This window comes from Odontesthes bonariensis, chromosome 13 (assembly GCF_027942865.1).
Source record: "Odontesthes bonariensis isolate fOdoBon6 chromosome 13, fOdoBon6.hap1, whole genome shotgun sequence".
In the NCBI taxonomy this organism is placed as follows: domain Eukaryota; kingdom Metazoa; phylum Chordata; class Actinopteri; order Atheriniformes; family Atherinopsidae; genus Odontesthes; species Odontesthes bonariensis.
In genome coordinates this window covers 11633749-11658755 of record NC_134518.1, presented here as the reverse complement: position 1 = coordinate 11658755, position 25007 = coordinate 11633749, and the positions used below count along the sequence as shown (strand labels likewise).

General features: G+C 41.2%; 2 protein-coding genes across 2 annotated transcripts; one reads left to right on the top strand and one right to left on the bottom strand.

Annotated features, from left to right (window-relative positions):
• Window positions 1-10037: 10037 nt before the first annotated feature.
• polr1d (RNA polymerase I and III subunit D) lies at window positions 10038-16773 on the bottom strand. Its single transcript, XM_075480965.1, has 5 exons — window positions 16706-16773; window positions 14681-14778; window positions 14189-14265; window positions 10609-10697; window positions 10038-10271 (listed from the first exon to the last, which is right to left on the bottom strand). The coding sequence occupies exons 1-5, from the start codon at window positions 16742-16744 to the stop codon at window positions 10224-10226; spliced, it is 351 nt and encodes a 116-aa protein (XP_075337080.1). The 5' UTR covers window positions 16745-16773; the 3' UTR covers window positions 10038-10223.
• Window positions 16774-17771: 998 nt separating this feature from the next.
• On the top strand, window positions 17772-22891 carry sybl1 (synaptobrevin-like 1). The gene is made up of 8 exons (XM_075480964.1): window positions 17772-17899; window positions 18245-18422; window positions 18561-18618; window positions 18768-18905; window positions 20367-20457; window positions 21293-21360; window positions 21510-21602; window positions 21754-22891. The coding sequence occupies exons 2-8, from the start codon at window positions 18277-18279 to the stop codon at window positions 21820-21822; spliced, it is 663 nt and encodes a 220-aa protein (XP_075337079.1). The 5' UTR covers window positions 17772-17899; window positions 18245-18276; the 3' UTR covers window positions 21823-22891.
• The last annotated feature ends 2116 nt before the right edge of the window (window positions 22892-25007 follow it).

Here is a 25007-nt window from a genome sequence, read left to right as displayed (position 1 = left end):
TTTTGTTGTTAAGTGAGGGATGTTAAGATGAGACATTATGTATTTCATTGTGCTATTCATTCATTACAGGAATTGTTAACTAAGCATTTTGAATAAATACATTTTGAATAAAATTATCATTTGTTATGAGAGTTATTGTTGTTAACTTTTACTGAAAAGCATTTTTAATAAACCAACTGTAAATATCTTGTTATTGTAGGACTGGGTAGGCCTATGTTAAGTGAGCGCATGCCACTGACATAAATAATGATAATATTATAATAATAATAATATGTAATATAATATAATGTTACCAAACTAGAGCTGGCAGACCCTTGAACCGTAGTAGGTGGAGCCCCCTTGGAGTTAGCTTTGTTTAGCTCGTTGTGGTAACATTCAAAATGATCGGGACCACGTCTGAAGAACGGCACTTTTTATTTCCAGCACTTCTCGCATGAAGAAAGATACAATCCAACACACACGTAGCTGCCGAGTCGCGTCACCAGCCTGCTCATTGAACCAGGAAAAAACAATACACCTTCCCAGCATGCCCTGCTGACGTACTACCTGAAAAACTAGCCCCTCCCACATAACAAATCACAGTAAACGGCTGAGCCTGTAACAATAATATAATATAATATAATATAATATAATATAATAATATTGTTAAAGCAGCAGCATCATCCTCCATATGCATCATGGGAACAGAGTCCCCCCCCCCGTCCGATCCAAGGAGTCCTGGTTTTCCCAAACGAAAATATGGTCACCCTACGCTATAGACGTGTCCATACCAATATTTGGATACGTTTAAAATGTCCATACCAATTTTGAATGGGAAATTGCACAGCGTTCGGGAAACAAAGGGTTAATTTTCCCCTTCCGCAGTTCCTTCTCTCAAAGACGACGTGTCATTGGTGGGGACAGCCTTGCTATCTGTGATTGGCTCACCTTCTATAGCGCTATGCCTGGCTTATTAGCCGCTTTCGGACTGTAGGAACCATTGGCAGTTCTAATAACCTTTTAATCCGCGGGGCCATTTTCTACCGTGTTCGGACATACAGGAACTCGGGGCTATCTCCCTTAGTTCTTATAACCATTTCAGCTCCTTCTCTGAGGTCGGGTCTTTTCATGGTTCTATAGAACGCATCTGACGTAGGTGTTTGGTGGTCGGTAGCTACGCCCCTTGTCATGCTATCACGGCTGAAATGTTTCATCATACCACACAGACAGAACCGGCGGGTGTTTAATAAGTTAAACTTACACGTTGTCTCCTTTGTCTGCGGCGCTCTGCTCTCCTTTCTTCCTTCATGAAATGAAAAAGTATCGTCTCCTGACTCTCTCTGTGTGCTCTTCCAGCCTCGATATTAGACGCCTGATGTGATCGTCCATGATTAATATCACCATCATGCAGACCATGAACACGGTGGCCTCCCCGCTCTCCATATTAGCTTCTTTGTGGTGTTTTTTCTTCTCTCCTTACTTTTACCAGTTTTGTTTTGTTTTGTTTTGTTTTGTTGTTGAATGTAGCGCTAAACGGCTAACGTAACACGTCACTGACGAAGACGGCTGCGCGCGGAGCATCAGTCCCGACCTGGTCCCGACTCATGTGCGAATGCAGACTGAAACAGTTCCACTGGGGAAGGACAGTTATCAGAACGAAATTCGAGTAGGACAGTTCTGATAACTGCGCAGAGGCGGACAGAGTACACAGTTTCCTTACTTGAGTAAAAGTACAGATACCCCTTGATAAATTTTACTCAAGTACAAGTAAAAGTACTACAGTCAGATGTATACTTAAGTAAAAGTACAGTACTTGTTTTTAAAAGTACTTGAGTATCAAGAGTACAAGAGTACATTTTCTAAATATTGCATTACTACTGCCACAGTGCTTACATTTATGTATAGAAACGTCCTACATGGCAGGGCTCTCAAGTCTCACGCAATGAGCGTGAGACAAACGCATTTCAACAAGTTCACACACTCACACGCCACACATGCCATTTCTCACGCTGAGAAATGATCAACTTCGTCGCACAGAAATTCTAATGGCCTATACTATAAACGAGTCAATGGCAGGTTACTGTGCGCTCGTACAGCTCAGAACTATAGCTCTGGTACAGCTGTCTTGATTTAGCGACCCATCGGCAAATCACAAAATAGAATTTCTCAGCCAATCAGAAAACAGAATTTCTTGTTGCCGGGTGAGGTCTGAAATAGCTTTCAGCTGCAAGCACGCGTCCCATGAATGCACAGCGGACATAACCTATTATGCTCTGAATGCGTGCAGAAGTTGTAAACGAGCTGGAGGTGGAAGAGAACCGTCAGGATCATCAGCAGGTCATATCTTCATTTATTTGAATATTTTATTAGTTACTATAGTTTTCCTACTCTTTGTAAAAGACCAATACCTGCCGATTAAAGTGTTCCTTGGAGTAGTAGGTCTAAATATTCAGCACACACCCTTTGACATGAGCAACTTAATGAAAAATGAAAAATATGTAGGAGTGTAATTAGGCGTGGTTAATTTTTTTCAAAGGTGACTGGTATGAGCATTTTCCCAAGGCTATTTACAATTGCCAAACTGGTATTAGTTCTGCCGCACTGAAATGCTGATGCAGAGAGAGTTTTTTCCACGGTGGGGCTCAATAAAACCAAGACCAGGAACACGTTGGCTCTGAATGGAACTCTGTCATCCATCATGACTGTGAAAATGGCTGACATTGAGCCACAGTGCTTTAAATGGGAGCCCCCAATATCAGTCATCAAGCATCAAAATCTGCCACAAACACTTCCAACACTCATAAACAAACACACACAGAGAGGGACTGCTCAAGGGGCCCATTTGGGGTTATGTTTGTTTTTCTTAATTTCATTTGTCTGTTTTTTTGTTTGTTAAGACTTTGCATACCTAAAACAATTTATTTTAAAATATAGCAGAATTTAGTGTAAAAGTGAAGATTTGTGATTTTGGTATAAATAAAACAATATCTTTGTTCTTTAAGTAGCTAGTTTATGGCGATGGGATACTGCAAGGGACCCCCAAAAAAACGAAAGAAACCCACCGCGCACACGGCCCGGCCCCTGCCCCGCCCGAATCTCACTCCAAGCAAACTTGAAAACTTGAGAGCCCTGCTACATGGAGTTATGAAAAATGTTAATGTTAATACCGTGGAGAATGTAAAAGGAATTGAAAGTAAAATCAAGTCATTTTCATCTTTTTACCATGTTGCTTTATTTAACATTTCTCACTTGCAAGGCAATAGCACAATGGCAACACTGACAAACCTCTGCTAGAGTTTTAATGGATTTTTGCATCCACATTTGAACCTGACTGTTAAACACACAGTATACTCAAGAACATAAAAACAAATGCTCAGCTTACATAAATATGTAATATCAGAAAAGAAAATTCAGCTAACAATTGTATGTATGTGTTTTTTCATCAAGCAAATCAATTTACCTAAACCAGCAAAGAAGGCAATATAGCAGTGTTCTGAGTTGACACACCTCTGAACCTGACCGTGTTATACACGCAGCATAGCAACCCACTTGCGTTGTTTTCTGTCAGTGAGTTCAGATTGGCAGGCAGCAAGCCACCATAACACCGTAACTCCAGCGCAGTAAACAGAACTCGCACCCTATCTTAACATTGATGCATGGTGAAACAAAGGCAGAGAGCCGTAACCATGGCCGTAACTCCGCTGTAACTTAATTCCAGCGTTCTAAAGTGCAGCGGAACAAAGCTAAAATACCTTAACTGATGTTACAGGCTTCTGTCTTGCTGCAGGTGTTACACGATTAGCTTATCTCGGCTTATGCTCACTATTGTCAGGCCAAAGTTAGCCATCTGAATGGCTAGCTACAGGTGGCAAATTGGCGTGTGCATGTCATGTGGCTTTGACTACTCAAACGTAACCGAGAATGTAAAAAGCTGCATTATCGTGGATAGCCAATCATTTAGTGCTCTTTTTTGTAGCTAGAATCTAGCTTAGAAATGTAAGGAAGTTTATTTCAATGTACGTACCTTGACATGCTTCCGCAAGTTGGAGGATGAATTTTTGTAGGCAGTTATGAAGTTCTCTTTTGGTAAACAGAGCAAACACTTGAAGCGAAAACTATCATTAACTCTCATCTAATCTGACCATGATGTTGACTTTGGCAGAAAGCTGAAGGTGATTGCTTATAGGCTGTCCCAATCAGTGGTGCCTGCACAATCCACGGCTATGGATAGAAATGTAGCGGAGTAAAGAGTACAATATTTGCCTCTCAAATGTACTTGAGTAAAGTCATGAGTACTCCCCAAAAATGATACTCGAGTAAAGTACAGATCCCTCAAAATTGTACTTAAGTACTGTACTCAAGTAAATGTACTCCGTTACTGTCCGGCTCTGTAACTGCGTTCTTAGAACGGCTCTGTCCGAAAGCGGCTATTGTTGCTAGGTTGGTTGCTAAGCGGTAATAGCGGGAAAACAGCTGACGAAGTGACCGGTCTTTTGTTCGCTGGCTCGGAGTCATCATGACTCGGGTAGGACAACCATGGTTGAACCATGCTGCTGTCTGCCATATCCACCAGGACAGGTTGGATAGCATTAACATAAAACAAATATGCCAGCAGTTTGTCTGCGTCAATGACCGGCGGCGCCATGCATTTGGCTCATTCATACAAGATTTGGCTAGTTAATAGGCTCAAAGCTACAAACTTAATAGTTTTTCAGGAGAAAGTGAGCCTTGGAAAAGTGTTTTTCATGTGACATTTTATGTCTTTATTTTTAATAAATGTTTGCTGGACCTTAATCTTTTGACTACTGGTGTTTTATTTTTGTGGGAACAGTGCAGAGCTAATAAATGCTTGTTGGTAATGCTAAGTAGTCATCCGCCTACATTTTTCAAAAATTGTACATTTCCACTTTTATTGTTCAAACTTTTCACACTTATCTTTGCAGTGTGCACTTTCAAAACTTCATCAGTTAATATTTTATACAAAATGCACTACAACTGCAGCACCCAAAATCATCAACTTACAGATCCTGAAATTTCAGAAACGAATGTAATAATAAAACATCTTACTGTGGCAATGTCTGCCTGGGCCTGTGATAATGTTGAAGTCACCAGAAACTTGAGTGACTTGCATAAAAAAATCAATTCTCAATCTTGCCATTATGGTTTACATTAAAAAAATCAGAGGGATGTGAATCAGATGGGATTTGCCATTATTCACCCCAGAATTGGTTAAAGTAATACTATGTAACTTCTCAAAAAGCCCCTTATGGAGCTCCCCCTACAGGCTTGGAGGTAATGTACGGTTACGACACTCGCCAACGAGCAAAAGCCTTTCCGAGAGCAACTCTAGTCCTCTTGCTTTGTCGGCCTCTCTCTTTCTCTTCCTTGCTTCATCAGTCAACGTCTTCTTCTGTTTCTTCGGTGCCTCTTCCATGATGATCGTACTGACAACGTTGCGCTAGCTTAGCCTTATACCTGGGAGCGTGAGAGGGGTCTATTTGTTATTGCGGTAGGTGTGCCAGAAAGCAAGTCGAAGTACTTCCGCTCAGTTCCCGGGCCGGTCCAGCAAAGTTACATAGCACAGTTATTCCAACTCAGACCCACGAAGGGCATAGGAGACAGGCCAATCGTAATATTAAAACTCATTCTAGCCGCACAATTTTTTTCAAGCTGTTATTTTAAAGTAGAAATGTTACATAGTATTGCTTTAAAATGCACGAAATTGCATCTAAGAAATACAAAATTTTCTTGGGGAGGACCCAGACCCCACACACAAATGAGGTGTCCCTCAACCTTAGGTGGTGGTGGAGTGGCAAATTATGTCCCCACCAATGTCAACACCATTATTACGCCCTTGACCACTACCCCTTGTTGTGTTTCCTATCTTTCCAGGTTTGTTGAAAAAAACCGAACTAGAAAGAGGCCTGTGGGGGTATTCCAGAAAGGAGGTTCAACAAACTCTGAGTCTATCCCTGAACTCTGAGTTGACTTACTCTGAGATGGGGAACTCCGGTTCCAAAACAGCTGATCTGCGTTAGTTCAATCAACTCTTGAGTATGTTCACCCTGAGTTAAGCGTGTGCATGACGACAATAAAAAAAGCAATTATCAATGGAGCACTGATAATACAAGTCACTATGGCGACCGAAGCAAAAAAAAAAACGCTCAACGTACTTCACCCCGCTGGAATTGGAAGTAGTGCGAGCAGATCTTTAGAGAGAAAAGCAACACAGCTGCAGCGGGTTCAATTAATGCAGTATTCATGTAACATTTAACCACACTGTCTATAATATTATAGGGGAAAACAGTGATGTTCAGGTGTTGAATGAAATTTTATTGTCATTTAGTTGCAATCTCCCAGGCGTAAAGCGCACTTGGCAGCAACTGAAAATGAAATATAAAAACATCATTCAAACAGGTGGGGCACAATTTGCTTTGTTTTACCCATAGGCACTTGGTCGCAACTCACTTCGGTTGTAATCATATTTGACATATTAAACAAAGTTACATACGTATCATTCAGTGGCCATTTCAACGTGTAGTGGCTGTATCCAGTTAAGTAGAATAACAGGTGAGTTCTACTCAGCCAACAGAAAGAAGACAGAGGACCGCAAAACGAGCGTGTGTGTCTATAGATACAGTAGCTATAGAACTATCAGATAGCCACTGATAGTTCTCTTCCTATTCACATTTGTGTTGTCTTTTTTACATTGTGTGGAAGTTGGAGTTTGGCATGTACACTGAAGTGATGTGAATACATAATGAAAGACGGAAAAACCTGCACATTCTTATCCTTTTTAACAGAGTCCGTCTGGCCATTACAGGAGCCTCTGCAGCACAGATGCGCACAGTGAGATGTTCAGTACATAGGCTATACCAGGTTAATGTTGCATGAATTGTAAAATTTAGTGTCATCCTTAAGTTTACAGTTACCAGTGAAGGACTTGTACAGAATCCATCTAATTTAAAAAAATAATACTAATATATTTTTTAAAAGATGGCAAAAACAGACCAGGAAATGGTTTACTTGGAACGACAGATCTGGAAATAGAAATATTGGAAGATAAAATTACGGGTGGGTGCATGGTCAGGTGAAATATGTTGATTAATGGAACAATATGGGCCTACGAATACTGACTTTTGGATTTGTAGGAAATAAAGAAGTGAAATATCAGTTATTTGTCTTTATTTTGCTGCCGTTTGCAACAAGAAAAAAAAAGGAAAGCAGATAATTCGCTCTGTAGCTACTCAAGAGCACATCCGCGGTGTGTGACATTACAAATGTATGGCCGGAGAATGAGCGAGACGAACAACTGTACCGCTCAATTAAATATTCTTCTGGCAATGACAAAATATCGGTCCGTGGTCTAAGAACTCTCTCCCGACGCAAGGCTATGCGGATGAATTCCGCTTCACTATAAACAGGATTTCGGAGAAACGGACACCCGAAACGGACTCCCTCCCGCCCAGCAGGAGGGAGGAGACGGGGATAAACTCAGAGTTATGCGAGCAGGTTATGGTCACAGACTCAGAGTAAGTTACTGCAGTAACAGACCCAGAGTTTAAGTTGCCTCTGTCTCTGGAAGTTTCCCTCATCTCAGGGTTAACAAACAAATTTCTTTTCACCAATAAAGTAAGAGAATCTTCTTTTTAAAATCTTACATATATTTTATCCTGCAAGTCATTACTTTCTTAAGTTTAAAAAAAAAAAAAAATGTGGTGTTTCACCTATTTTGGCGAGGCCTTGCCACTAACATATTCTGGAAAGATGTGTCCCGTGATGAAATTGATAATATTGACTCTGGTTTTTCTGTTGTTTGGTTTTCCTGATTACAATAATAACAAAGCTAAACAACTGTATGGGATTAATTTGATCATTATAGCAACATTCCACATTCACAAGGCCAAATAAACCGTTATTGTTCATTTTTGATAATGAAGCCAAGCCATGAATTCTAGATCTGACTTAATAACAAAAGCAGCTAAAACTATTGAGTTGTGTTCTTTGTTTGGCATTTTCAGTTAAAAGAAATCCTCCTCTGTGGTTTTTATGTACTTGTTGAGAAGTATTGATTAAAATAATAATAATAAAACGTCTTTGTGGATCATGTGACCGACCGAGGGTAGATCTAAATTATTATTATTTTGTTTTAGTTATTTTGGGCCACACAGACAGACTTTCATATACACACTTACAAAAAAAAAAAAAAACTTTTGACAAAAGGGCACTTTGGGCAGAACGGGCTAAAGGGGCAGGTGCTCCAGTCCTGAGCCTGCACGAGGCAGCACAAACCATGTGCAGATTTGGCTGCATGTGATCACACGGTGTTAACCTGACTCACATCATCTGGCTGCGTTCACCAACTACACGCGGGGGCGTTCCCTTTCCTCACACAACCGAATACCAGAGGGCGGGAGTCAGGTAAACACGGTGTCACCATGCCAGTACATTTTTTTTTTCTTTTATCTCAAAAGTTCTGTGATATTTCTACATCAGTACTACCACGTTTAGCATTTATACAGAAGTCTTGTCACTTGCTTATTAACACGTATCTGTCAAGACTTTACAATTGATAAACAGGATGTTCCAGCGGTCACTAGATCTAATGGCTGTGCCAAGCTAACTGGCATAGACTGCTGAATAAATACTGCTAAAGCTTTAAAAAAAAAAAAAAAAACTTGCCACGTGCTTTGACAAATTGTGCTTCCTTTCCTTTTTACATAAATCAACCGCGTTAATTACAGAAAACTTCCATTTCCTAAAATCTAGATATGTATTTACATATTTCTATCGAAGGTTTCGCATGTCACTTACCTGTGCCACCTTTTGCCAGTCGGTGTTCTGTGCCTGGGCCCCACGGTCAACAATTTTCTAGAATCGCCCCTGGTGACACGACTCCTCTACCTGCGTTGCAGCAGCCTTTAACAATGCCCCAACAATCGGATCTGAAGCCTCTATCTAAACCTGTTCTGCCGGGCGTAATTCAAACGGGTTTACTCTGTAAATTCGACGGAATCTTCCGTCAAGTTTTCACTCTTTTCTTGTGAGTAGATAAGTTACATGCACAAATGAGGTCAGCAACAGATTTGAAGTAAAGCAAACAGGATGCACTCACTTTCTGTTTTAATTCAAGGGGTTTCACAAAAAAACACTGCATTAACCCTTTAGAAATGACATTCTAATTCAGCGCCTGTTTTCATTTGCTCAAAGGTCATTTAGACAGATATAATTACATGGACATTGTTTTCAGTTCTTGGAAGTAAAACCTTGGCAGTCAGTGAGTGAGGTATGGGACCCAAAGACATAACACTGCATACGTTGATGCTGCTATTTGCCAGATTTGATTTTCATCTTGGCCCATTAATCTCTCCAAAGGCTGTTAAACGGATTAAACCATATGTAACATGAAATGGTGAACCTTGCGGGTGCTTGTTGAAACATCTTGTGCCTGTGGAAGCTTTTTCCTTCCATTTCCAATATTTATGCAGAACTACTCTAAATACTTGCTGGCTTTGACTTCATTAACCAGCAGACATGGTGACATTGATCTCTTTCACGTAATTCTTTGCAAGAAAGCAAAGTTTATCCCCCATTTCAAGCTTAAGTCAACCTTTCCTCTCAGACTCTGTTTCTCACTCATTTAGTTCAATGGGTTTTGCTCCGTTCCCACAAACCGCACCATGTGGTCATGTGACTCGACAGTGGGACGTGATTGACCTCAAATTACTTCAACCCTATTCCTCACAGCTCTTACCCTCATTTCCCCTTCTGTCTTCCTGGCACTGTATGGAGCCTCTCGCCCCACATTCCTCCCGCTAATAAGAACATTCCAGCTTCCATTTCTTCTTCGCTCATCAAACTCGGCTTCAAAGGTCAAAATGAGCGCAATCTGCTGTTTGACAGACTTATCATTCAGGGTTTGGACGTCTTTCAAAACGCTGTTATAGGAGTGGTTGTGAAAATAAATATCGCAGAGCGAAGGCCGCCACAAGATCTGCACGAAATCCCCCAAAAAACAAGTGTCGTGTTTCAGATAGGGTTCAGGAATGATAAACATGCATATTATACACATTTATTATACATCATACATCAATCTGAGCATCGTACAAAAACAACACTGTACAAATGTTTAAGTGTGACTTTATCAGACTATTCTGTGGGGGGGGAGGGGTGTTGGAGAAACGTCACTCCTCTCTCGAGTAAGTATACAAAAAGGGAACGCTTTAAAATAAAAAGGATGACCATCATTCCATGGGCTGCTCCTGTCTTTCGTTGAACTCATTGACTCTTGCCTGGAAGATGATAGAAAAAAAAAAAGAAGTCAGAATTAGGAGTTCAAACACGGCTACGGTAACATGAACCTGAGTAGGACCTTAGTCTGAGTAAGAGGCTGCCGTGTAAACAGTGTTAACAAGGTCGCAACCAGACTGGGCAGTGGAACATTCCGACTTTCCTGACTTCTCATCAGGAAAAGGCAAAGAAAAGCCGCATTTTCGCCAGTCGGGAAACTTGGGTAAGATCTGTTAACTTCTGCATTTCACATCATTCCCAAGAAAGGTAGCTTGCAACATGTACTCAAAAATATTTCACTTGCTTTCACAGGCACACCTGAGCTCATCAACACGGTACCTGAAAGGTGTTGAGAACATGTTGGCAGACTTCGTTGAGTTCGTTCAGGCCCCTCCGCAGCGGCTCTGCAGCTGGAACTCCCCCTGAAACTGACGGTGGACAAGAGAATGAAGCTGCAGCCGCTGCATTAAGCCCATTTTGGCCATAGTAGCACTTAAAGGGGATAGAGAACCAAAATCATCTTTTTCATGTTTTTGGTGTTAGTTCTGAGTCTCCCCGCTGTGGGGAGTACACACGAAGTGCCAGCAAGTGTCAGAACCTCTGTTTCAAGTACTCCCCTTTTTTTAATATCCCCCAGAAAAAGTGCCAATCCGTTTTTGTGAAAAAGTGACGTCACTTTTTCAGCAATCGCCCCCCCCCCCCCCCCCCCCCCCCCCACACACACACACCCAAATCCACAGCCACCCCGTTTCAGACACGCCCCTTCGGCGAGAAACAGGAACTGGTGAGCCTTCCAAGGCTGTGAAAGCGGACTACGATCGTTACATATTCTTCCCCCGGAAAGCAATGTTCGCGATCAATGGCTTTTATTTATTTTTAACAGCATCCCCAGTACATACAACCGCCGACTTTTCCTTTGCTCTGCGCATTTCACGGAGTACAGTTTCACAGAGCTTGCACGATTCCGAGCAGGCTTCAGTCGGAATTTTGCTCAGTCGATGGTCAGTTCCGACAGGGACAGACAGACTGCAGCGAGCTGTGCGCTCCGCTGAGAAGGTGATCGGCTGCATCTATCCATGACCTGCACGTCTCCAGGACTGTGGGGCGAGCATGTCGGATCACAGCTGACCCTTCTCTATTTGCACCACTCCCCTCGGGCAGGAGGCTTCGGTCCATTCGGACCAGAACCTCCCGTCCCGAAAACAGTTTTTTCCCCCTTGCAGTTGGACTTATGAACACTTCATAATCACCTCATAACCTGCCCCAGTCACTTTACCATCATTAAAATTGCACTAATGAAGCTGCACTGTTGTTGCTCTGTATATTGGATACTGTGTATTGTTGTACACACTTTGTACATTTTATATTCATATATTTTTATTCTTTATTTTTATATCCTATGTTACATGTTTGCACCTTACGCCGCAGCAAATTCCTAGTTAATGAAAACTGTTCACTAACAATGGCAATAAAACGAATTCTGATTCTGATGAGCTTTCTTTTCAGTCCGTGTATTACACTATAGCTCTGTTTTCAGTGAGAGCAAGGGCAGCCAATCAAGCAACGGCAACCGAATAGCGCCAACACCTACCTGCATTTCATAATGAGGTTGCCAGATAAGCTCTGAAACAACGCCAATTAGGGCAAACGACGCATTCTAAACCCAGCATAGTAACATAGCTGTTTCAGAGAGCCTTTTAGGGAGGTTCTGAGCCATTACAGACCCACATATCACATCACAGAACAAGGATTAATGCCCCATTCAACCATACTCTATCACCTTTAATCTCGCACAGTCACAGACAAAAGTGCACCTTAACTGACAAAAAGTAGCCCTCCACCCCCCAGTGACAGGCTACGCCTTCTGGTTTGACAGAGAGCGGTTCGTGCTCTGGGAGAATAATGAACAAAGAAGACAAAGAAGTACTGACAGTCTAGGACTTTCCTCCAGAGTCACCTGACCTTAACCCCACTCAACATATAGGGGGTCACTTGAGGAAAGACAAAGCGGAGCATTCCTAACTTGACAAGAAGCTGTGGGACAACACGGGCTCAGGTTCAGCCTTTGCACCAACTTGTGTCCCGATGTCCAGGCAGATCAAGTGCTGCTGTCGTCAAGCCATTAACAAGCAATCCAAAGGGGGAGCATTCCTTCGCTCCCGTTTAGGGGGCGGCTAATGTCTTAATGGGTTAACGTGGTTGGGGCGGGATGGGAGGATAAAAACAGATACTCCTAAATTCATGCACATACATGTACATTTTCACATATCAGACTTCTCCATTTAAACCATTGCTTGTGATGCTGTATTACAAATCACTTCATTTTCAGTCATAGATGTCAGAGCTAAATTGATGCAGTATATATCACGTAAATAAATATGGGGAATGACGCGCCAATGAAAAGCGCCTCCGTTTTTCCTTTAAAAGTGACTGGCACCATGCTTGCCGAAAAGTACAGAAGCCCAGACGTGGACGTGGCACGTATAAACTTTTTTCTAATGGTTTTCTCGAGATAATGAGTTAATTTACCAATGGTTCTCGAGGCCACTTTTCGTCTCCAGTCCGCCCCTGTGTATATGTGTTTATATGTATTTCTGGCAAAGGTGTACCCATTTTGACCCCCCTTTTATTGAAAACTGAATAAGGTAGCCGGAGACGGCTGGCTCGACTGCAGCTCAATAGGCGTTTACACCTAAGTGATCCTGCTGATATAGTCAACTTCATCAGTGACCAGCTGAGGGGACCAGTCAGTCTCCATGGTTACCGAATAGTGCACGAGAGGTGCCGTTATCGTTTTCTCGAGATAACCAGATAAATAACTCATTATCTCGAGAAAACGATAACGGCCTGGTTGGTGTGTGTTAAACCTGATTCCATTCTTCAAATGCTTGTCACACCAGCGGGATTTGCTTTGTGCATTTTCACAAGCAGAATTGTTACACAAACGCTCCACATTGGCTACTTTATTAAGTTTTCAATGAAAGGGGGGTAAAATGGGTACACCTTTGCCAGAAATACATATATACACATATAAACAGGGGCGGACTGGGGAGAAAAAGTGGCCTCGAAAACCATCGGTAAATTAACTCCTTATCTCCAGAAAACGATCATGGTTTTCTCGAGATCTCGAATTAATTATCTCGTTATCACGGGAAAACGGATGGAATAAAATGTATGCATCTATGGCCGTTTAGGGCTTCCGTAGAAAAGTCTACCCAAAACCAAACTAAGGGGATCGAAACATTATTGAAGTTATCCTGAAATATCTCTTGGAAAGATGTTTCATACACAGGAAAACAACCAAATGGAGCCGTTGATGCCTTAACAGAATATGGGAAATCTGTGTGGCCCGAGCGTAAAAGGCTGCAACTCTCATCCTTACAAACTTAATATGTTTGGTTTTAGGATGCAGTATTTGTCAGTATTTATATTGTGGTCATAGAGGGGAACAAAAAACCCAGTGTGCTGTCTAAAGGCGGTGGACAAACTGTTTTTGTTTTTTTTCCCTGAAGCCTGGCAGGTTTCTGTGTTTTGCTGCGAGGAGAGATCCTCCGTCCATCCAGAAACTCAGTGAAACAACAACAAGAAGTTGTTTTCTCTCTCTTGTGGAGTCCTTTCATGTGATGGGGCTGCTGTTCAATGGCAAAGTGCCTGACAAATAATTCCCCCCCCCCTCCGGCTCTTAACGAGAGGGCGTGTAAGAGCACGTAAGCGACTCGGGAGTCCCGACACTGGTCCTACTTGTGCAACCGAGTGACCTAAGTAAATGCACCAGACTCCAATCAGCATGTTTACTTTGCAGCGCAGCCTGAAAATATTCGTTCTCTGGCCGTCCTACACGTGTGCAAACAAGCAAGCCTTGAACATGAGAGTTTGACAAGTAGGGTGGCGCGAAGATTGGCAAAGGCTCGCCTCTCACCTCGCGTCTGAATGCGAAAGTTGATCTTGCTCTCAGACGGATGGGTGATGGTGTAGCCGCAGAACTCCACATCCGTGCTGACAAAAGAAAACAGGAAAGTCAAAGTGAGATGTGTGATTATCATCAATGTTTTTTTGTTTTTTTTGAAAGGCGTGTCAGTGGAAAAATGTTAATCATTCTTTCGCCTCATTCTGGCAGGCTGGACCAAAACACAGGGAACAACGAGAACTCACGTACAGAGTCGGGATCGTGAACTGACATAATCATCCCCACGCATTGTGAGAGGGCAAGGCCCCTTGACACATGCACATTCGGTCATACTCTTCACACAAATGAGCCTCTCTTGTTTGTGTGTGTGTGTGTGTGTGTTTGGTTAAAGAGAGGGAGGGGAGGATAGGGGAGGGTGTCATATGCAAAAAGGAAAAGAGCTCAAACCTGTGACCTCTACATGCCGAGTTTAAAGATAGTGTGAAAAAAAAAAAAAACACTGACTTCTTCATGATCATGTATCTGAGGGAGTTGCCCAGTGTATGGTCTTCATTATGCATCACGAATGTCACACAGCCCTCGTCGGCCCCATCCGCTTGGACCTTTAACACAAAAGAAACACTTCCTTAAGAAAACAAAAATCCCTTACAAATGTACACAGAAATGGTCTTTTTTCCCCTCTCACTTTTACAACCCCTTTATCATCTGCTGGCCTCGCGCACCCATTATCGCTTACCCAGGTTAAGTAAACTCTGTGTTTTTTGGGCAAGTGGAAAGTCTCGTGCAGCTGTCCGATGGAGCAGTAAAAAAAAAAAACAACTGGCTTCATTATTATTCTTTATTTGGAAATTGTGCTGTTTTTGTAGCCACCCATGATGCTTTGTGCCAACTTTTTCTGACAGCTGCAGACTGGGTTCGCATTTTCAGGACCAATCGGAGCACGTTGTTATCATGCATTGGGGGGGGGGGTTAAACGAACCACCAAAAAGCAGTACGTCGCAATTATGAACCAAATCGACAAAGGAAATTCCTTTGGACAGGAAAGTTTCCCTGAGTCAGCTATGACCAGAAGACGACAAAACGCATCACTTCTAAGCGTCCTTGAAGGAGACAGATGTGTAAGTTTGAATAGAAATATGACAGTTCACCTCATTTCTATGCTCATCAGTCGGATGATGATCATCGCGTTGAAAACTACGAAGGCAAAGTAATAAGTTAAATAAACAAAGTAAATAAACAAATGAATAAGGTAGAGGGAGAATGGGCATGCTCAACTTTCAGACGGGTGCTGGCTCGGGACTCCAGCATATTAAATAAAACAGTCAGCAAACAAGACAGTATTATTTAAAAAAATAAAAATAAATAAACCGTTTCATCCACACTGCTGTAAAACAGGAGTGCTGCAGTTTCTTTAACGTGTGCGTAAGTATCGAGCTGCTTTCGAGCAAGCAGAGCAGCCAGCTAAGCCCGTGGTTACAGCACAGGATAGATGAACGTGCAAGGAAATTCTAATAATGTTACTAAACTGTCAGAGAACGTTTTCATGTCAAGATTTTTGACAAAACAGTAAGGTCAAACTTCGCAACTTGACACTTGCCATTTCATTTAATTTCATTTCTCCTACAATGTGGGGGGGGGGGGGGAGGAAGCAACAGGGCATTCCATCCTTTCATTTTAGTGACACAACAGTGAGGAAATTAAGCTGAAGTGGGTTTGACCAAACTTAAATCGTTTTATCTAAAGAATGGAGAAAGTTTAGGGGTTCAAAAAGGCCTTGTTTCCAGCCAATCCCACAAATGGGGCAAGGGGCTTGATGTCTCCAACTGAGAGGTCAGTGAACCATAAAACTAAACAAAGTGATTGCTGTTCGCTTTAATGTCGTGGCTGATCAGTGTACATTTGCACTGGGTCAATGGAGCCACCATTATATTCAGGGATGGATGTCACCGTTTTAAACTAGTGTGTTATTCTACAAAGGGCTGAAATAACATCCCAGTGGTTCTAATACCCTCTGATTTCTGCATTACAAAATGTATCTGAAAGAAACCCTCTTTGGCTAGAAATGATAGCTTTCCTCTAAAATGTATAAGATGAAGAACTCAGAGGCAGTTATTATGCATTACAGCATTACATGTCTATCCAACTCAATGACGAACATGACGATGAAGTGGGGGAACATTAAGTTTCCTTTAAAATATTGACCCCTCGTGGAGAAACTCTGAGCTAGCCAAGGACCAAGAAAGAAGTAGGATACTAAACACATATACTGACGGCCTTAACTACACACTAACATTAAAATGTGCCCGACTTTAAAACTGCAGCAATCAAGAATGTTTTTAGGGTAGTTTGTGTTTAGGTGGAATAACCGTTTTATCTTTGCTAGCTACTGTAGCTACCCACGTGAGGCGGTCGAGATACTCCTATTAGCTTATTATTTTTGAAAGGTTAGCTCCCCAACGCAGTTTAAATATCTCGAAGTGTACATTAGGTCAATACGCCACCAAAACATAAGCAATTGTAGCTTCTTACCATTTCTAGAACTGGTTTCTTTTCGCTTTCTCCGGCCATGCTTCACGTTCCTGTTACGTTTGTCAATAAGGTTTTGTGAGATTTTACCCATAACTCTGTCTAACAGGCAGGCATCCACTGAAAACCGTTTGTCTAATCTTTTTTTTTTTACGTTTTGTTTTTTTTTTTGTTTTTTTTTACAGTTTCCTCGTTCTGGTTTTGCTGATACCTGAGCCACTGATTAGTATTTGTTGGCCTGATTTTGGAAACGTGTAAAATTTTTGTAGTTGGTACAAAAGCTCATTAATAAAATAGGAGTTGAAGAATTACTTTGTTTAAATGAAAAATAACTAGCACAGAGACTGGGTGACCACTTCATCTCTTTGATAGTCTGTTCTGACAGCCACTGATTGTCTGTGAATGATACTGTATTTAAACCTACAGTTAACCTTAGTTGTATTTTGCCAGTGAAGTGTGTTAATCATTATAAAGCAGCAATATAGTGTTACTATAAAAACAGCAGCCAAACGCATTATGATTGACATTATGATGTTCATAACACAAATGGCTATAATAGTAGAGTGGATAATGCTGATTAAACTGTTTTTACAGAAGTAAACATTTAAGCAATGTGATTCATTACTGACACACCAATGGCATTTATTTGCATATTGACTGCGCATTCTTTCACCATAGAAGTTGCCTATGTAAGCAACCTTTTATGTGAAACAGTAATGTATTGTAGTAGTAATCGAACTGTATGATAAACTGCTGTAAAAGGTTAGGTGTTCTTACAACCATATTAAGATTAATTCACTGATTACCATGCGTATAAATGTAGTACATGTGATGCCAGCATTATCCATAATCTTTACTACAAAATTAACTGGAAAAAAATTCCTTGCCTGTAAGACCTAAACGGGGTCTAAACAAAACGTGTTTTCCATCCAGTCACATGGGCATACGGACGAAGCTACGTCACAGGTAGACTGAAAAACTGTAGTTCTGAGTGAATCAATAGCATTATAACCCACGGCGAGGAACCGAGTAAGAACTACATTACCCAGCGATAGTCTGACTTTGTTTCCGGTTTGAAGGATTTGCGAAGCAGAAGTCACTCGAAAGGGATTAGCTAGCTTGCTAGCAGCTGGAAGATTTTTAGATGTGGGAATTTGAGCTTAAATGAGCTACTTGGAACATCGCTGACACATCGAGGTAACACATTTGTGCTTGTGTATCAGTTAAGTTCATTAGCTCGGTCTCTGGAAGAATGGCAACCGGTATTTTCTTAAACAACTAACTGTCTGCCCAACGCTACTCTCTATCTTGGTCAACATCACTAAAAAGCTTGTTGTCTCCCAGCCACCCGTTATCTTACTTTCGTTTTTGTTCCTCGTGATTATCCTGTCCGTACAAACATAGGTGGCAGTAATAAGTTCATTGGCTTATAAGGCCAGTAACTACGACGCGACTCTGTTTGGCAATAGCTCCTCTTTTCCGAGCTCATTCTTCTTGCTTCAGCTCCATCAGTAACAACGTATTGTATTAATTTGCCAACAGCAAGTGATAGAGCTGAAAGCCCAGCTGTTGCCATGGCGATCCTGTTTGCTGTGGTGGCTCGTGGAACCACTATTCTGGCCAAACATGCATGGTGTGGCGGGAACTTCCTGGAAGTCACTGAGCAGATTTTAGCCAAAATTCCGTCAGAGAACAACAAACTGACATACAGCCACGGCAGGTAGGAGTTTCTGGGTGATACACGACGTCACCCATGCGTACTATTGTGTACCAGTGCGAAAAGCAATTGATAAAGGAAATATCCTTCTGTGTGACACACCTCTCACCTTATGACAAACCCTCTTCTTTTTCTTTTTAGCTATCTCTTTCATTACGTCTGCCATGACAGAATCATATACCTGTGCATCACTGATGATGTAAGTACACGCTTGGTTTAGACATGATAAATGCATTTGTTGCCATTGACGAGGATTGATATCCGTTTATGAGGGTGTGAGGTGCATTGATATTGCACGACAGGTTGAGGCTATTAAACCTTTACACATTTAACTCTTGTCTCTGGAAGGACTTTGAGAGGTCGCGTGCATTCAGCTTCCTTGGTGAAGTCAGGAAGCGCTTCCAGACAACGTACGGGTCCCGAGCCCAAACGGCTCTGCCTTACGCCATGAACAGTGAGTTCTCCTCTACGCTGGCAGCTCAGATGGTGAGTACCAGAAACAAATGCCAATGTGCCGCATTAGTGTAATCGTAATGTTTTAAGAAAACCAGAAGCTAAAACTAAACTTAAACATTCATAGAGAAGCCACACTCTCTTTTGAATAACTAAAGACCAAATGCACCTTATCCAATAAGTCCCTTTACCATTCTCTCCAGTTTAAGATCCTTTCTGAAAGCAAAGTTTGAATCCTGCATGGTCAGAAAGGTGTTTCAGATAGTGCATTGAGTTTGGCTCTTCTTTTTTTTTTAACACTACACCTGGGTCCGCACGAAGGTGAGGACCCTTTCTTACCGATTACCGTTGTCGAGATGAACAAAGCCCTGACCTCAGATGCGTTTTTGTAGCTACCCTTATGTGTGGTCAGGTGACTGAAATCTGATAATCCCTCCTCTCTGTGCGACATGGTCATTGGAAATAAACAACTATATACCTCTTGCAAAGATCACCTATAATTTGGGGGAAAGATTTTTCTACAAATTTTGCAATCTTTTTTTAAATGATATGGAACTTCACTGGTTCAACCGAAAGGCTGTAGAGCACAGAAGCCTCTTTGGAAGGAAGGTAGTGCTACACTGATTAAACAGTTAAAAGGGAGTAGTTTTAAACAGTGTATTTGGTCTACTGTTGTAAAAACTAGGATTTAAGTATTTGATTGATCAGAATTATTATCAGAAGGCTATTGAGGCATTTTCACTTCCACTACAGAAAACCCTCAGGAACCAGCACCTAACAGCCCATGTTGGGAGGTGGTACTTTTAAAAGTACCCAGTACTTTCAGGGAGGGGGCTTGCAGCCCTGAACATTTTTGATCCGATTGAACACTTTCAGTGTCTTGTATCCGCCTCATTTTCTTCTGAGGAGATAAGAGGCTTTTATAATAATATCTTGCAAGAGAGAACAGCACAGTACAAAATACAGAGTTGTTCTGACCACTGAGACAAAGACACTCAGTTATATTGCCCATTGTCACATCATCACTCATTGGGTATCTTAACGCTCATTGGGTATAGGTGTCTTTCTTCTACCTTTCCTCCCCCAACTATAGTTGAGGTTACCCAGACATAGTCGTAAAACTCAGCTTCATCCCCTTAAAGTGCAGCTATCTCATTCTCTATCTATTCTAACAAGCCCACCGTTGTAAAACAGGAATTAAAAGAAAACAGGACAGGGTGGTATCTTACAGCAAGGTCATTTGCAGGTTATACACAGTAACACTCAATACAATGCATATAAGAATTAATTTTCCATAACACTGCCGCATAATGAATGAAGCAAGGTTGTAAAGTCAAGGCGTTATTTTCAGCGAATAACAATCTCCGCATTTTTAGCCGCCATTGCCACCAATGGCTTTGCTACCAAATATTAGCTTTTGTAGCGTTTTCATTGTCAGATTCAGTCATCACGAAGTACACTTAGAGGTTTTCTCTGTCTTCTTTTCCTTTGTAGAAACACCACGCAGACCCACGGGGTTCAGATCGCGTCACCGAGACTCAGATGCAAGTGGATGACCTTAAGGGCATCATGGTCCGCAACATAGGTGAACTTCTCTCCAGTTTCCTCATTTATCTAGCCTGGGCGAAAGCCGACTGTTGACTCTGTCAAACAGTCTGGGAAAACCCAAGAGGAATCCGTTTCCATGGAGGGCGGGACCTTACCCAGCAACTTAAATTCATTGGAGTAACGGAGTTCCCTTAACCAATCATAATGTTTAGAAATGACGTTGGTTATGCGCCGAGGTTCATGCTTACTCTCGCGAGGCTCTAGCTCGCGAATCACGCTTCCCACATCCGCTTTCATTATACCGGTACCATTTGATAAATCAAACTTTTCCCAAAGCCAGTTGGAAGGGGAGCTACGACATCCTTGCCACTAACAAAATTGACGAGGCATTCCTCTTGCTCTCGTTTGTCTCAGAGTTGAGACAACTTCATGGATAGCTTCTAGCGTTCTTCCGTCGCCATGTTTATTTCCGCTGCAGTTGAACTACAATTATATGGACTACAATGGACTCCGCGCGTGAGTTCTGCGTCACCACTCGCAACTGTTTGCTGATTGGCAAAACACTGAGCGAACCGAGGTAGGGGGATTTGGCCAGACTATGTGCGGAGCCAAAATCTTTGGGCGGAAGTACGTAGGATGGCGTCGCCAGGCTACATTTACACCCCCCGCCCCATGCAAAAATACAGACTTTTCTTCTCGTCTGTATTAGTTTTTAATTCACCGAGACTGCTTATGTCTGTCCTCTGTTGAATACAAACGCACTGCACTACACTCGGCTTGTGCAGCTCAAAGCCTATTGATAGATACGTCATCACACAGAACTTTCTGTCTTTCACAGGTTAACCTCGCCTCTCTCTGTGTTCTTTTTACAGACCTGGTAGCTCAGAGAGGAGAGAAGTTGGAGCTGCTGATTGACAAGACAGAAAATCTTGTTGATTCAGTGAGTTTGAAAAAGTATTAATTGTGCTGCGTTCACCCTGTGTATTTCCTGGTGCATGATATTCAAATAAATGTATATTTTGACAGCCGTTTGGTGAGCTACCTATCCACATAATATTCTTCTTTTTTTTTCGCTCCTCGCCCCACCAGTCGGTCACGTTTAAGACCACAAGTCGTAACCTTGCTCGGGCCATGTGTATGAAGAACCTGAAGCTCACGATTGTTATCGTGCTGGCGTGTCTGGTACGTATAGACAGCAATGAGTATGGTTGAAGTAGAAATCAACTGTAACCTAATAGTCTTGATTTTTTTTTTTTTTTTTTTTTTTTAAAGGAATTTGTGCTCAGTGTGTGGAAAAATCCAACAGTCAGTGAACTTTGCGTGCTCTTTTCAGGTGGTCCTTTACATAATCGTCTCCGCTGCCTGTGGAGGCCTGAGCTGGCCCTCGTGTGTCAAGAAATGAGGCGTGTGGAGATTAAAGAGGGAGATGAAGGAAGAGGGATGAGGGGGGAGAAGTGCCTGTTCAACTTTGCTTGCCAATGGACTAAAGGAAATGCAGCTTAACCCTTGCTTTACTCCCCTACCTTCAACATCGCAGGAAGACATCGGCTTATTCTCCTCCTCCTGCTTCCTTACTCACCCTCACTTCAAAAGTCTGCACATTTATTTGCCTTCTGGACCGGGAGTCCCACCTCATGCCCACACTGATGGACAGCCTCGACGTGGCCTAACACTGATGTGGAACAATAAATTTTGTTTTTCTGGTACTTTCATCCTGTAATATGCACTTGTTGGCCTGATGTATCCATCTGCGATACGTCCCTGCACCTGTCTGTGTAATCGATCCATTTATACTGATGAACCACAGATGGCAAAGTTAAAAAATTTTTCGCTTTATTTTTGGTGTCAGCGGAAACATGGGGAATGTGCCTGTAGCATCCATGTTGGGCTGCAGGTCCGTCAGGAAGGACTCATACAATGTTTGTGTTTGGCCCTCAGTTAGGCACCTGAAAGATTGATTTTGACTAAACTCATGCAGTATATATATTTTCTGAGTTAGTTTTACCACAGAGCACAACGGTATCTTTTCAAATAGATGTTTTAAAATGATAGGATCATAAACATGAATAGTGTACATTTGATCAATAGTATTGATATTTAATGGTTCTGTTAAAGTAAGTCTGATTCGTGAGAAGATATCCCCTCTTCCTGCCTGTGAATTTGGTTGGAGACTTTTTACTTTTTACCTCTCTTAGGCTGTTCATTGTGCCCATGTTTTCTTTTCGTTAACACAATGCACTTTTTCATTGTACATAGATTGGCTTCCTAGCATCTAATCGCTTATGATCATGTAATTATTTAATAAATGTACATCCAGGTTTAAATGAATAAAATCTGATGGCATCGAGTGTCTGATCAGGAACACCAAAAAAAGCTGCTACGGCATGTTATTTTCAAGTTGAAACAAATCTTGTGATCAACATATTGTTGAAATTTTAGGGTGCATTATATTACTTAAATGTTTTGTAATACTTTACATTTCATTGTTTCATTGGGATAGGTGTATGTAGCCGATATTGTAGCGGCTCACACTGAAAATAACAGCAACATTTTGTCACATTTAGCTTCAAACAATGTTTAAAAAACTGGTGTGATTGGTTTTTTGAGCTTCACTTTTTTTGCACATTTACAACAATATTTGTCAACTAAGATATTTTAAATATTTAGATCTAAATCTAAATGTTTAATGGTAAATCTAAATGTTAAATGTAAATCTAAATGTTTCGGGTGAAACTAAATATTTAGCTAATATGCAAATTCAAATGGCGGTAACAGGAAGTACCAAAATAAAAGCTCGTGGAGATCAGAGAGTGTTTAGTGGTAAATAACGAATAAAACCCATCTTATCCGGGGAAATGGACTCTTGGACATGGATTATCGTAATAATAGCTACCAAAAATAACAAATACGGTTGGAGAAACTTTATTTGAAGAGTACTGTGAGTTTTTAGTGTCACTTTTATGAAGGGTGCTGGACTTATGACCTGTAGCCACCACAGAGCTCCATGAGGTTTTATTTTGGTACTTCCTGTTACTGCCATTTGAATTTGCATATTAGCTAAATATTTAGTTTCACCCGAAATATTTAGATTTAACATTTAGATTTAGATTTAACATTTAGATTTAAATGTAACATTTAGATTTAGATTTAACATTTAGATTTAAATGTAACATTTAGATTTAACATTTAACATTTAGATTTAGATTTAGCATTTAAATTTAACATTTAACATTTAGATTTAAATGTTTAAAATAATGTATCTCTAAGTTGACAAATATTGTTGTAAATGTGCAAAAAAGTGAAGCTCAAAAATTCAGACAATTTTACAATTATATCAAAATGGTAGTCCGGGCCTTTCACATAAAGGTTTTTAAATTAACGCAAAATAATATATATGGTTTAATAACGTTTGCCATTTTCAAAGTCGTGTTCATATTTTACAGTCAATATGTTTCTGATAACTGCTGACTGAATATGGACAAGTAATACGCCTTTGTGTCTTTAAATGGCAGTTGGTTCAAGGGGGATGCTGTGAAAAGGGGAAAAGTGACCAGGTGAAACTAATTGTTCACTGAAACCTCGTCGCTGTTCGGGTGTGACGGGCAGTTTACAAACTTGTCTTGCTCATTTCCGTACGTAATTTTTTTTCAGGATTTTATAAACCAAATTGCCTACTGCAACACTTAAATGTTGGACAGATGGTAAGGCAATTGATTTTTTTTCTTATATTTTCTCAAATGTACATTGGGGTATAAACAAATCAGGCAATAGACAGAAATTGGCAATGCTTGATATCTTAAAGAAAACTAGCAAATAGTTATGAGTCGACTTTCAACCGCTGTCGGCGCCATTTTCTTTTTTCTTTTTTTTCTCCACCGTTGAAATTCACGTTTTTTTTTTGGCAGCTCTTACAACGAGTCAGGATATATGAGACATCTCAGAGGTTAAAGCACGTAAGGACTTTAAAGAGTATTTTACTAGCTATTTGTAGTTACATACTATGTTTACTTCTAATCTAAATTTAAACCCCACTGCCTTGAGGAAGAGGCCTCACATAGGGATTATCTGTCTCTCAGGTGCAAGGGGCGAAGTTGTTTTGATCAGACGTTGACCTCAAGAGAGTACCAGGGACAGATGAGGTACCACAAACGGACCCGACAGGATTTGTTCATGTTATTCTATGCTTTTCAAATGTATTGCAATGCCTGCACGAGTGCAGTCATCTCACTGCTGTTAGACAACCAACCTGCGCTCTGACCAATATGGAACAATGGATAAAAGTATGAAAGGTCTCCGTTTAGTCCGGTGGAGGAACAAGACCACCAAACTAAACAAAACAAATTTAGTTTCATTTTAATTTTTTTGCTTTTTTGTGTCTCCAACTGTTTAACTTAACTTACCTTTCGTTGTTATACCATTCAGTTCTCATTTTGGTCACATGTACATGTACTTTAGGATATTTTGGATACTTTGTTTTACATTTTGGCTGTTTGCACCCCCCCCCCCCCCCCCTCCATCTGTGGTCATTTTATCTCATTTTGGTCAAATTGTGACTATCTGGAATATGTATTTCAAGGATAAGAAAAA

Coding starts and splice junctions, on each gene's coding strand:
- sybl1 (XM_075480964.1), top strand. CDS start 18,277: ATGGCGATCCTGTTTGCTGTGGTGGCTCGTGGAACCACTATTCTGGCC. Junction 18,423..18,560: donor CTGACATACAGCCACGGCAG/GTAGGAGTTTCT, acceptor TTTTCTTTTTAG/CTATCTCTTTCATTACGTCT. Junction 18,619..18,767: donor ACCTGTGCATCACTGATGAT/GTAAGTACACGC, acceptor TGTCTCTGGAAG/GACTTTGAGAGGTCGCGTGC.
- polr1d (XM_075480965.1), bottom strand. CDS start 16,744: ATGGCCGGAGAAAGCGAAAAGAAACCAGTTCTAGAAATG. Junction 14,779..16,705: donor AGAAACCAGTTCTAGAAATG/GTAAGAAGCTAC, acceptor TTTGTGTTAAAG/GTCCAAGCGGATGGGGCCGA. Junction 14,266..14,680: donor AGATACATGATCATGAAGAA/GTCAGTGTTTTT, acceptor TTCTTTTGTCAG/CACGGATGTGGAGTTCTGCG.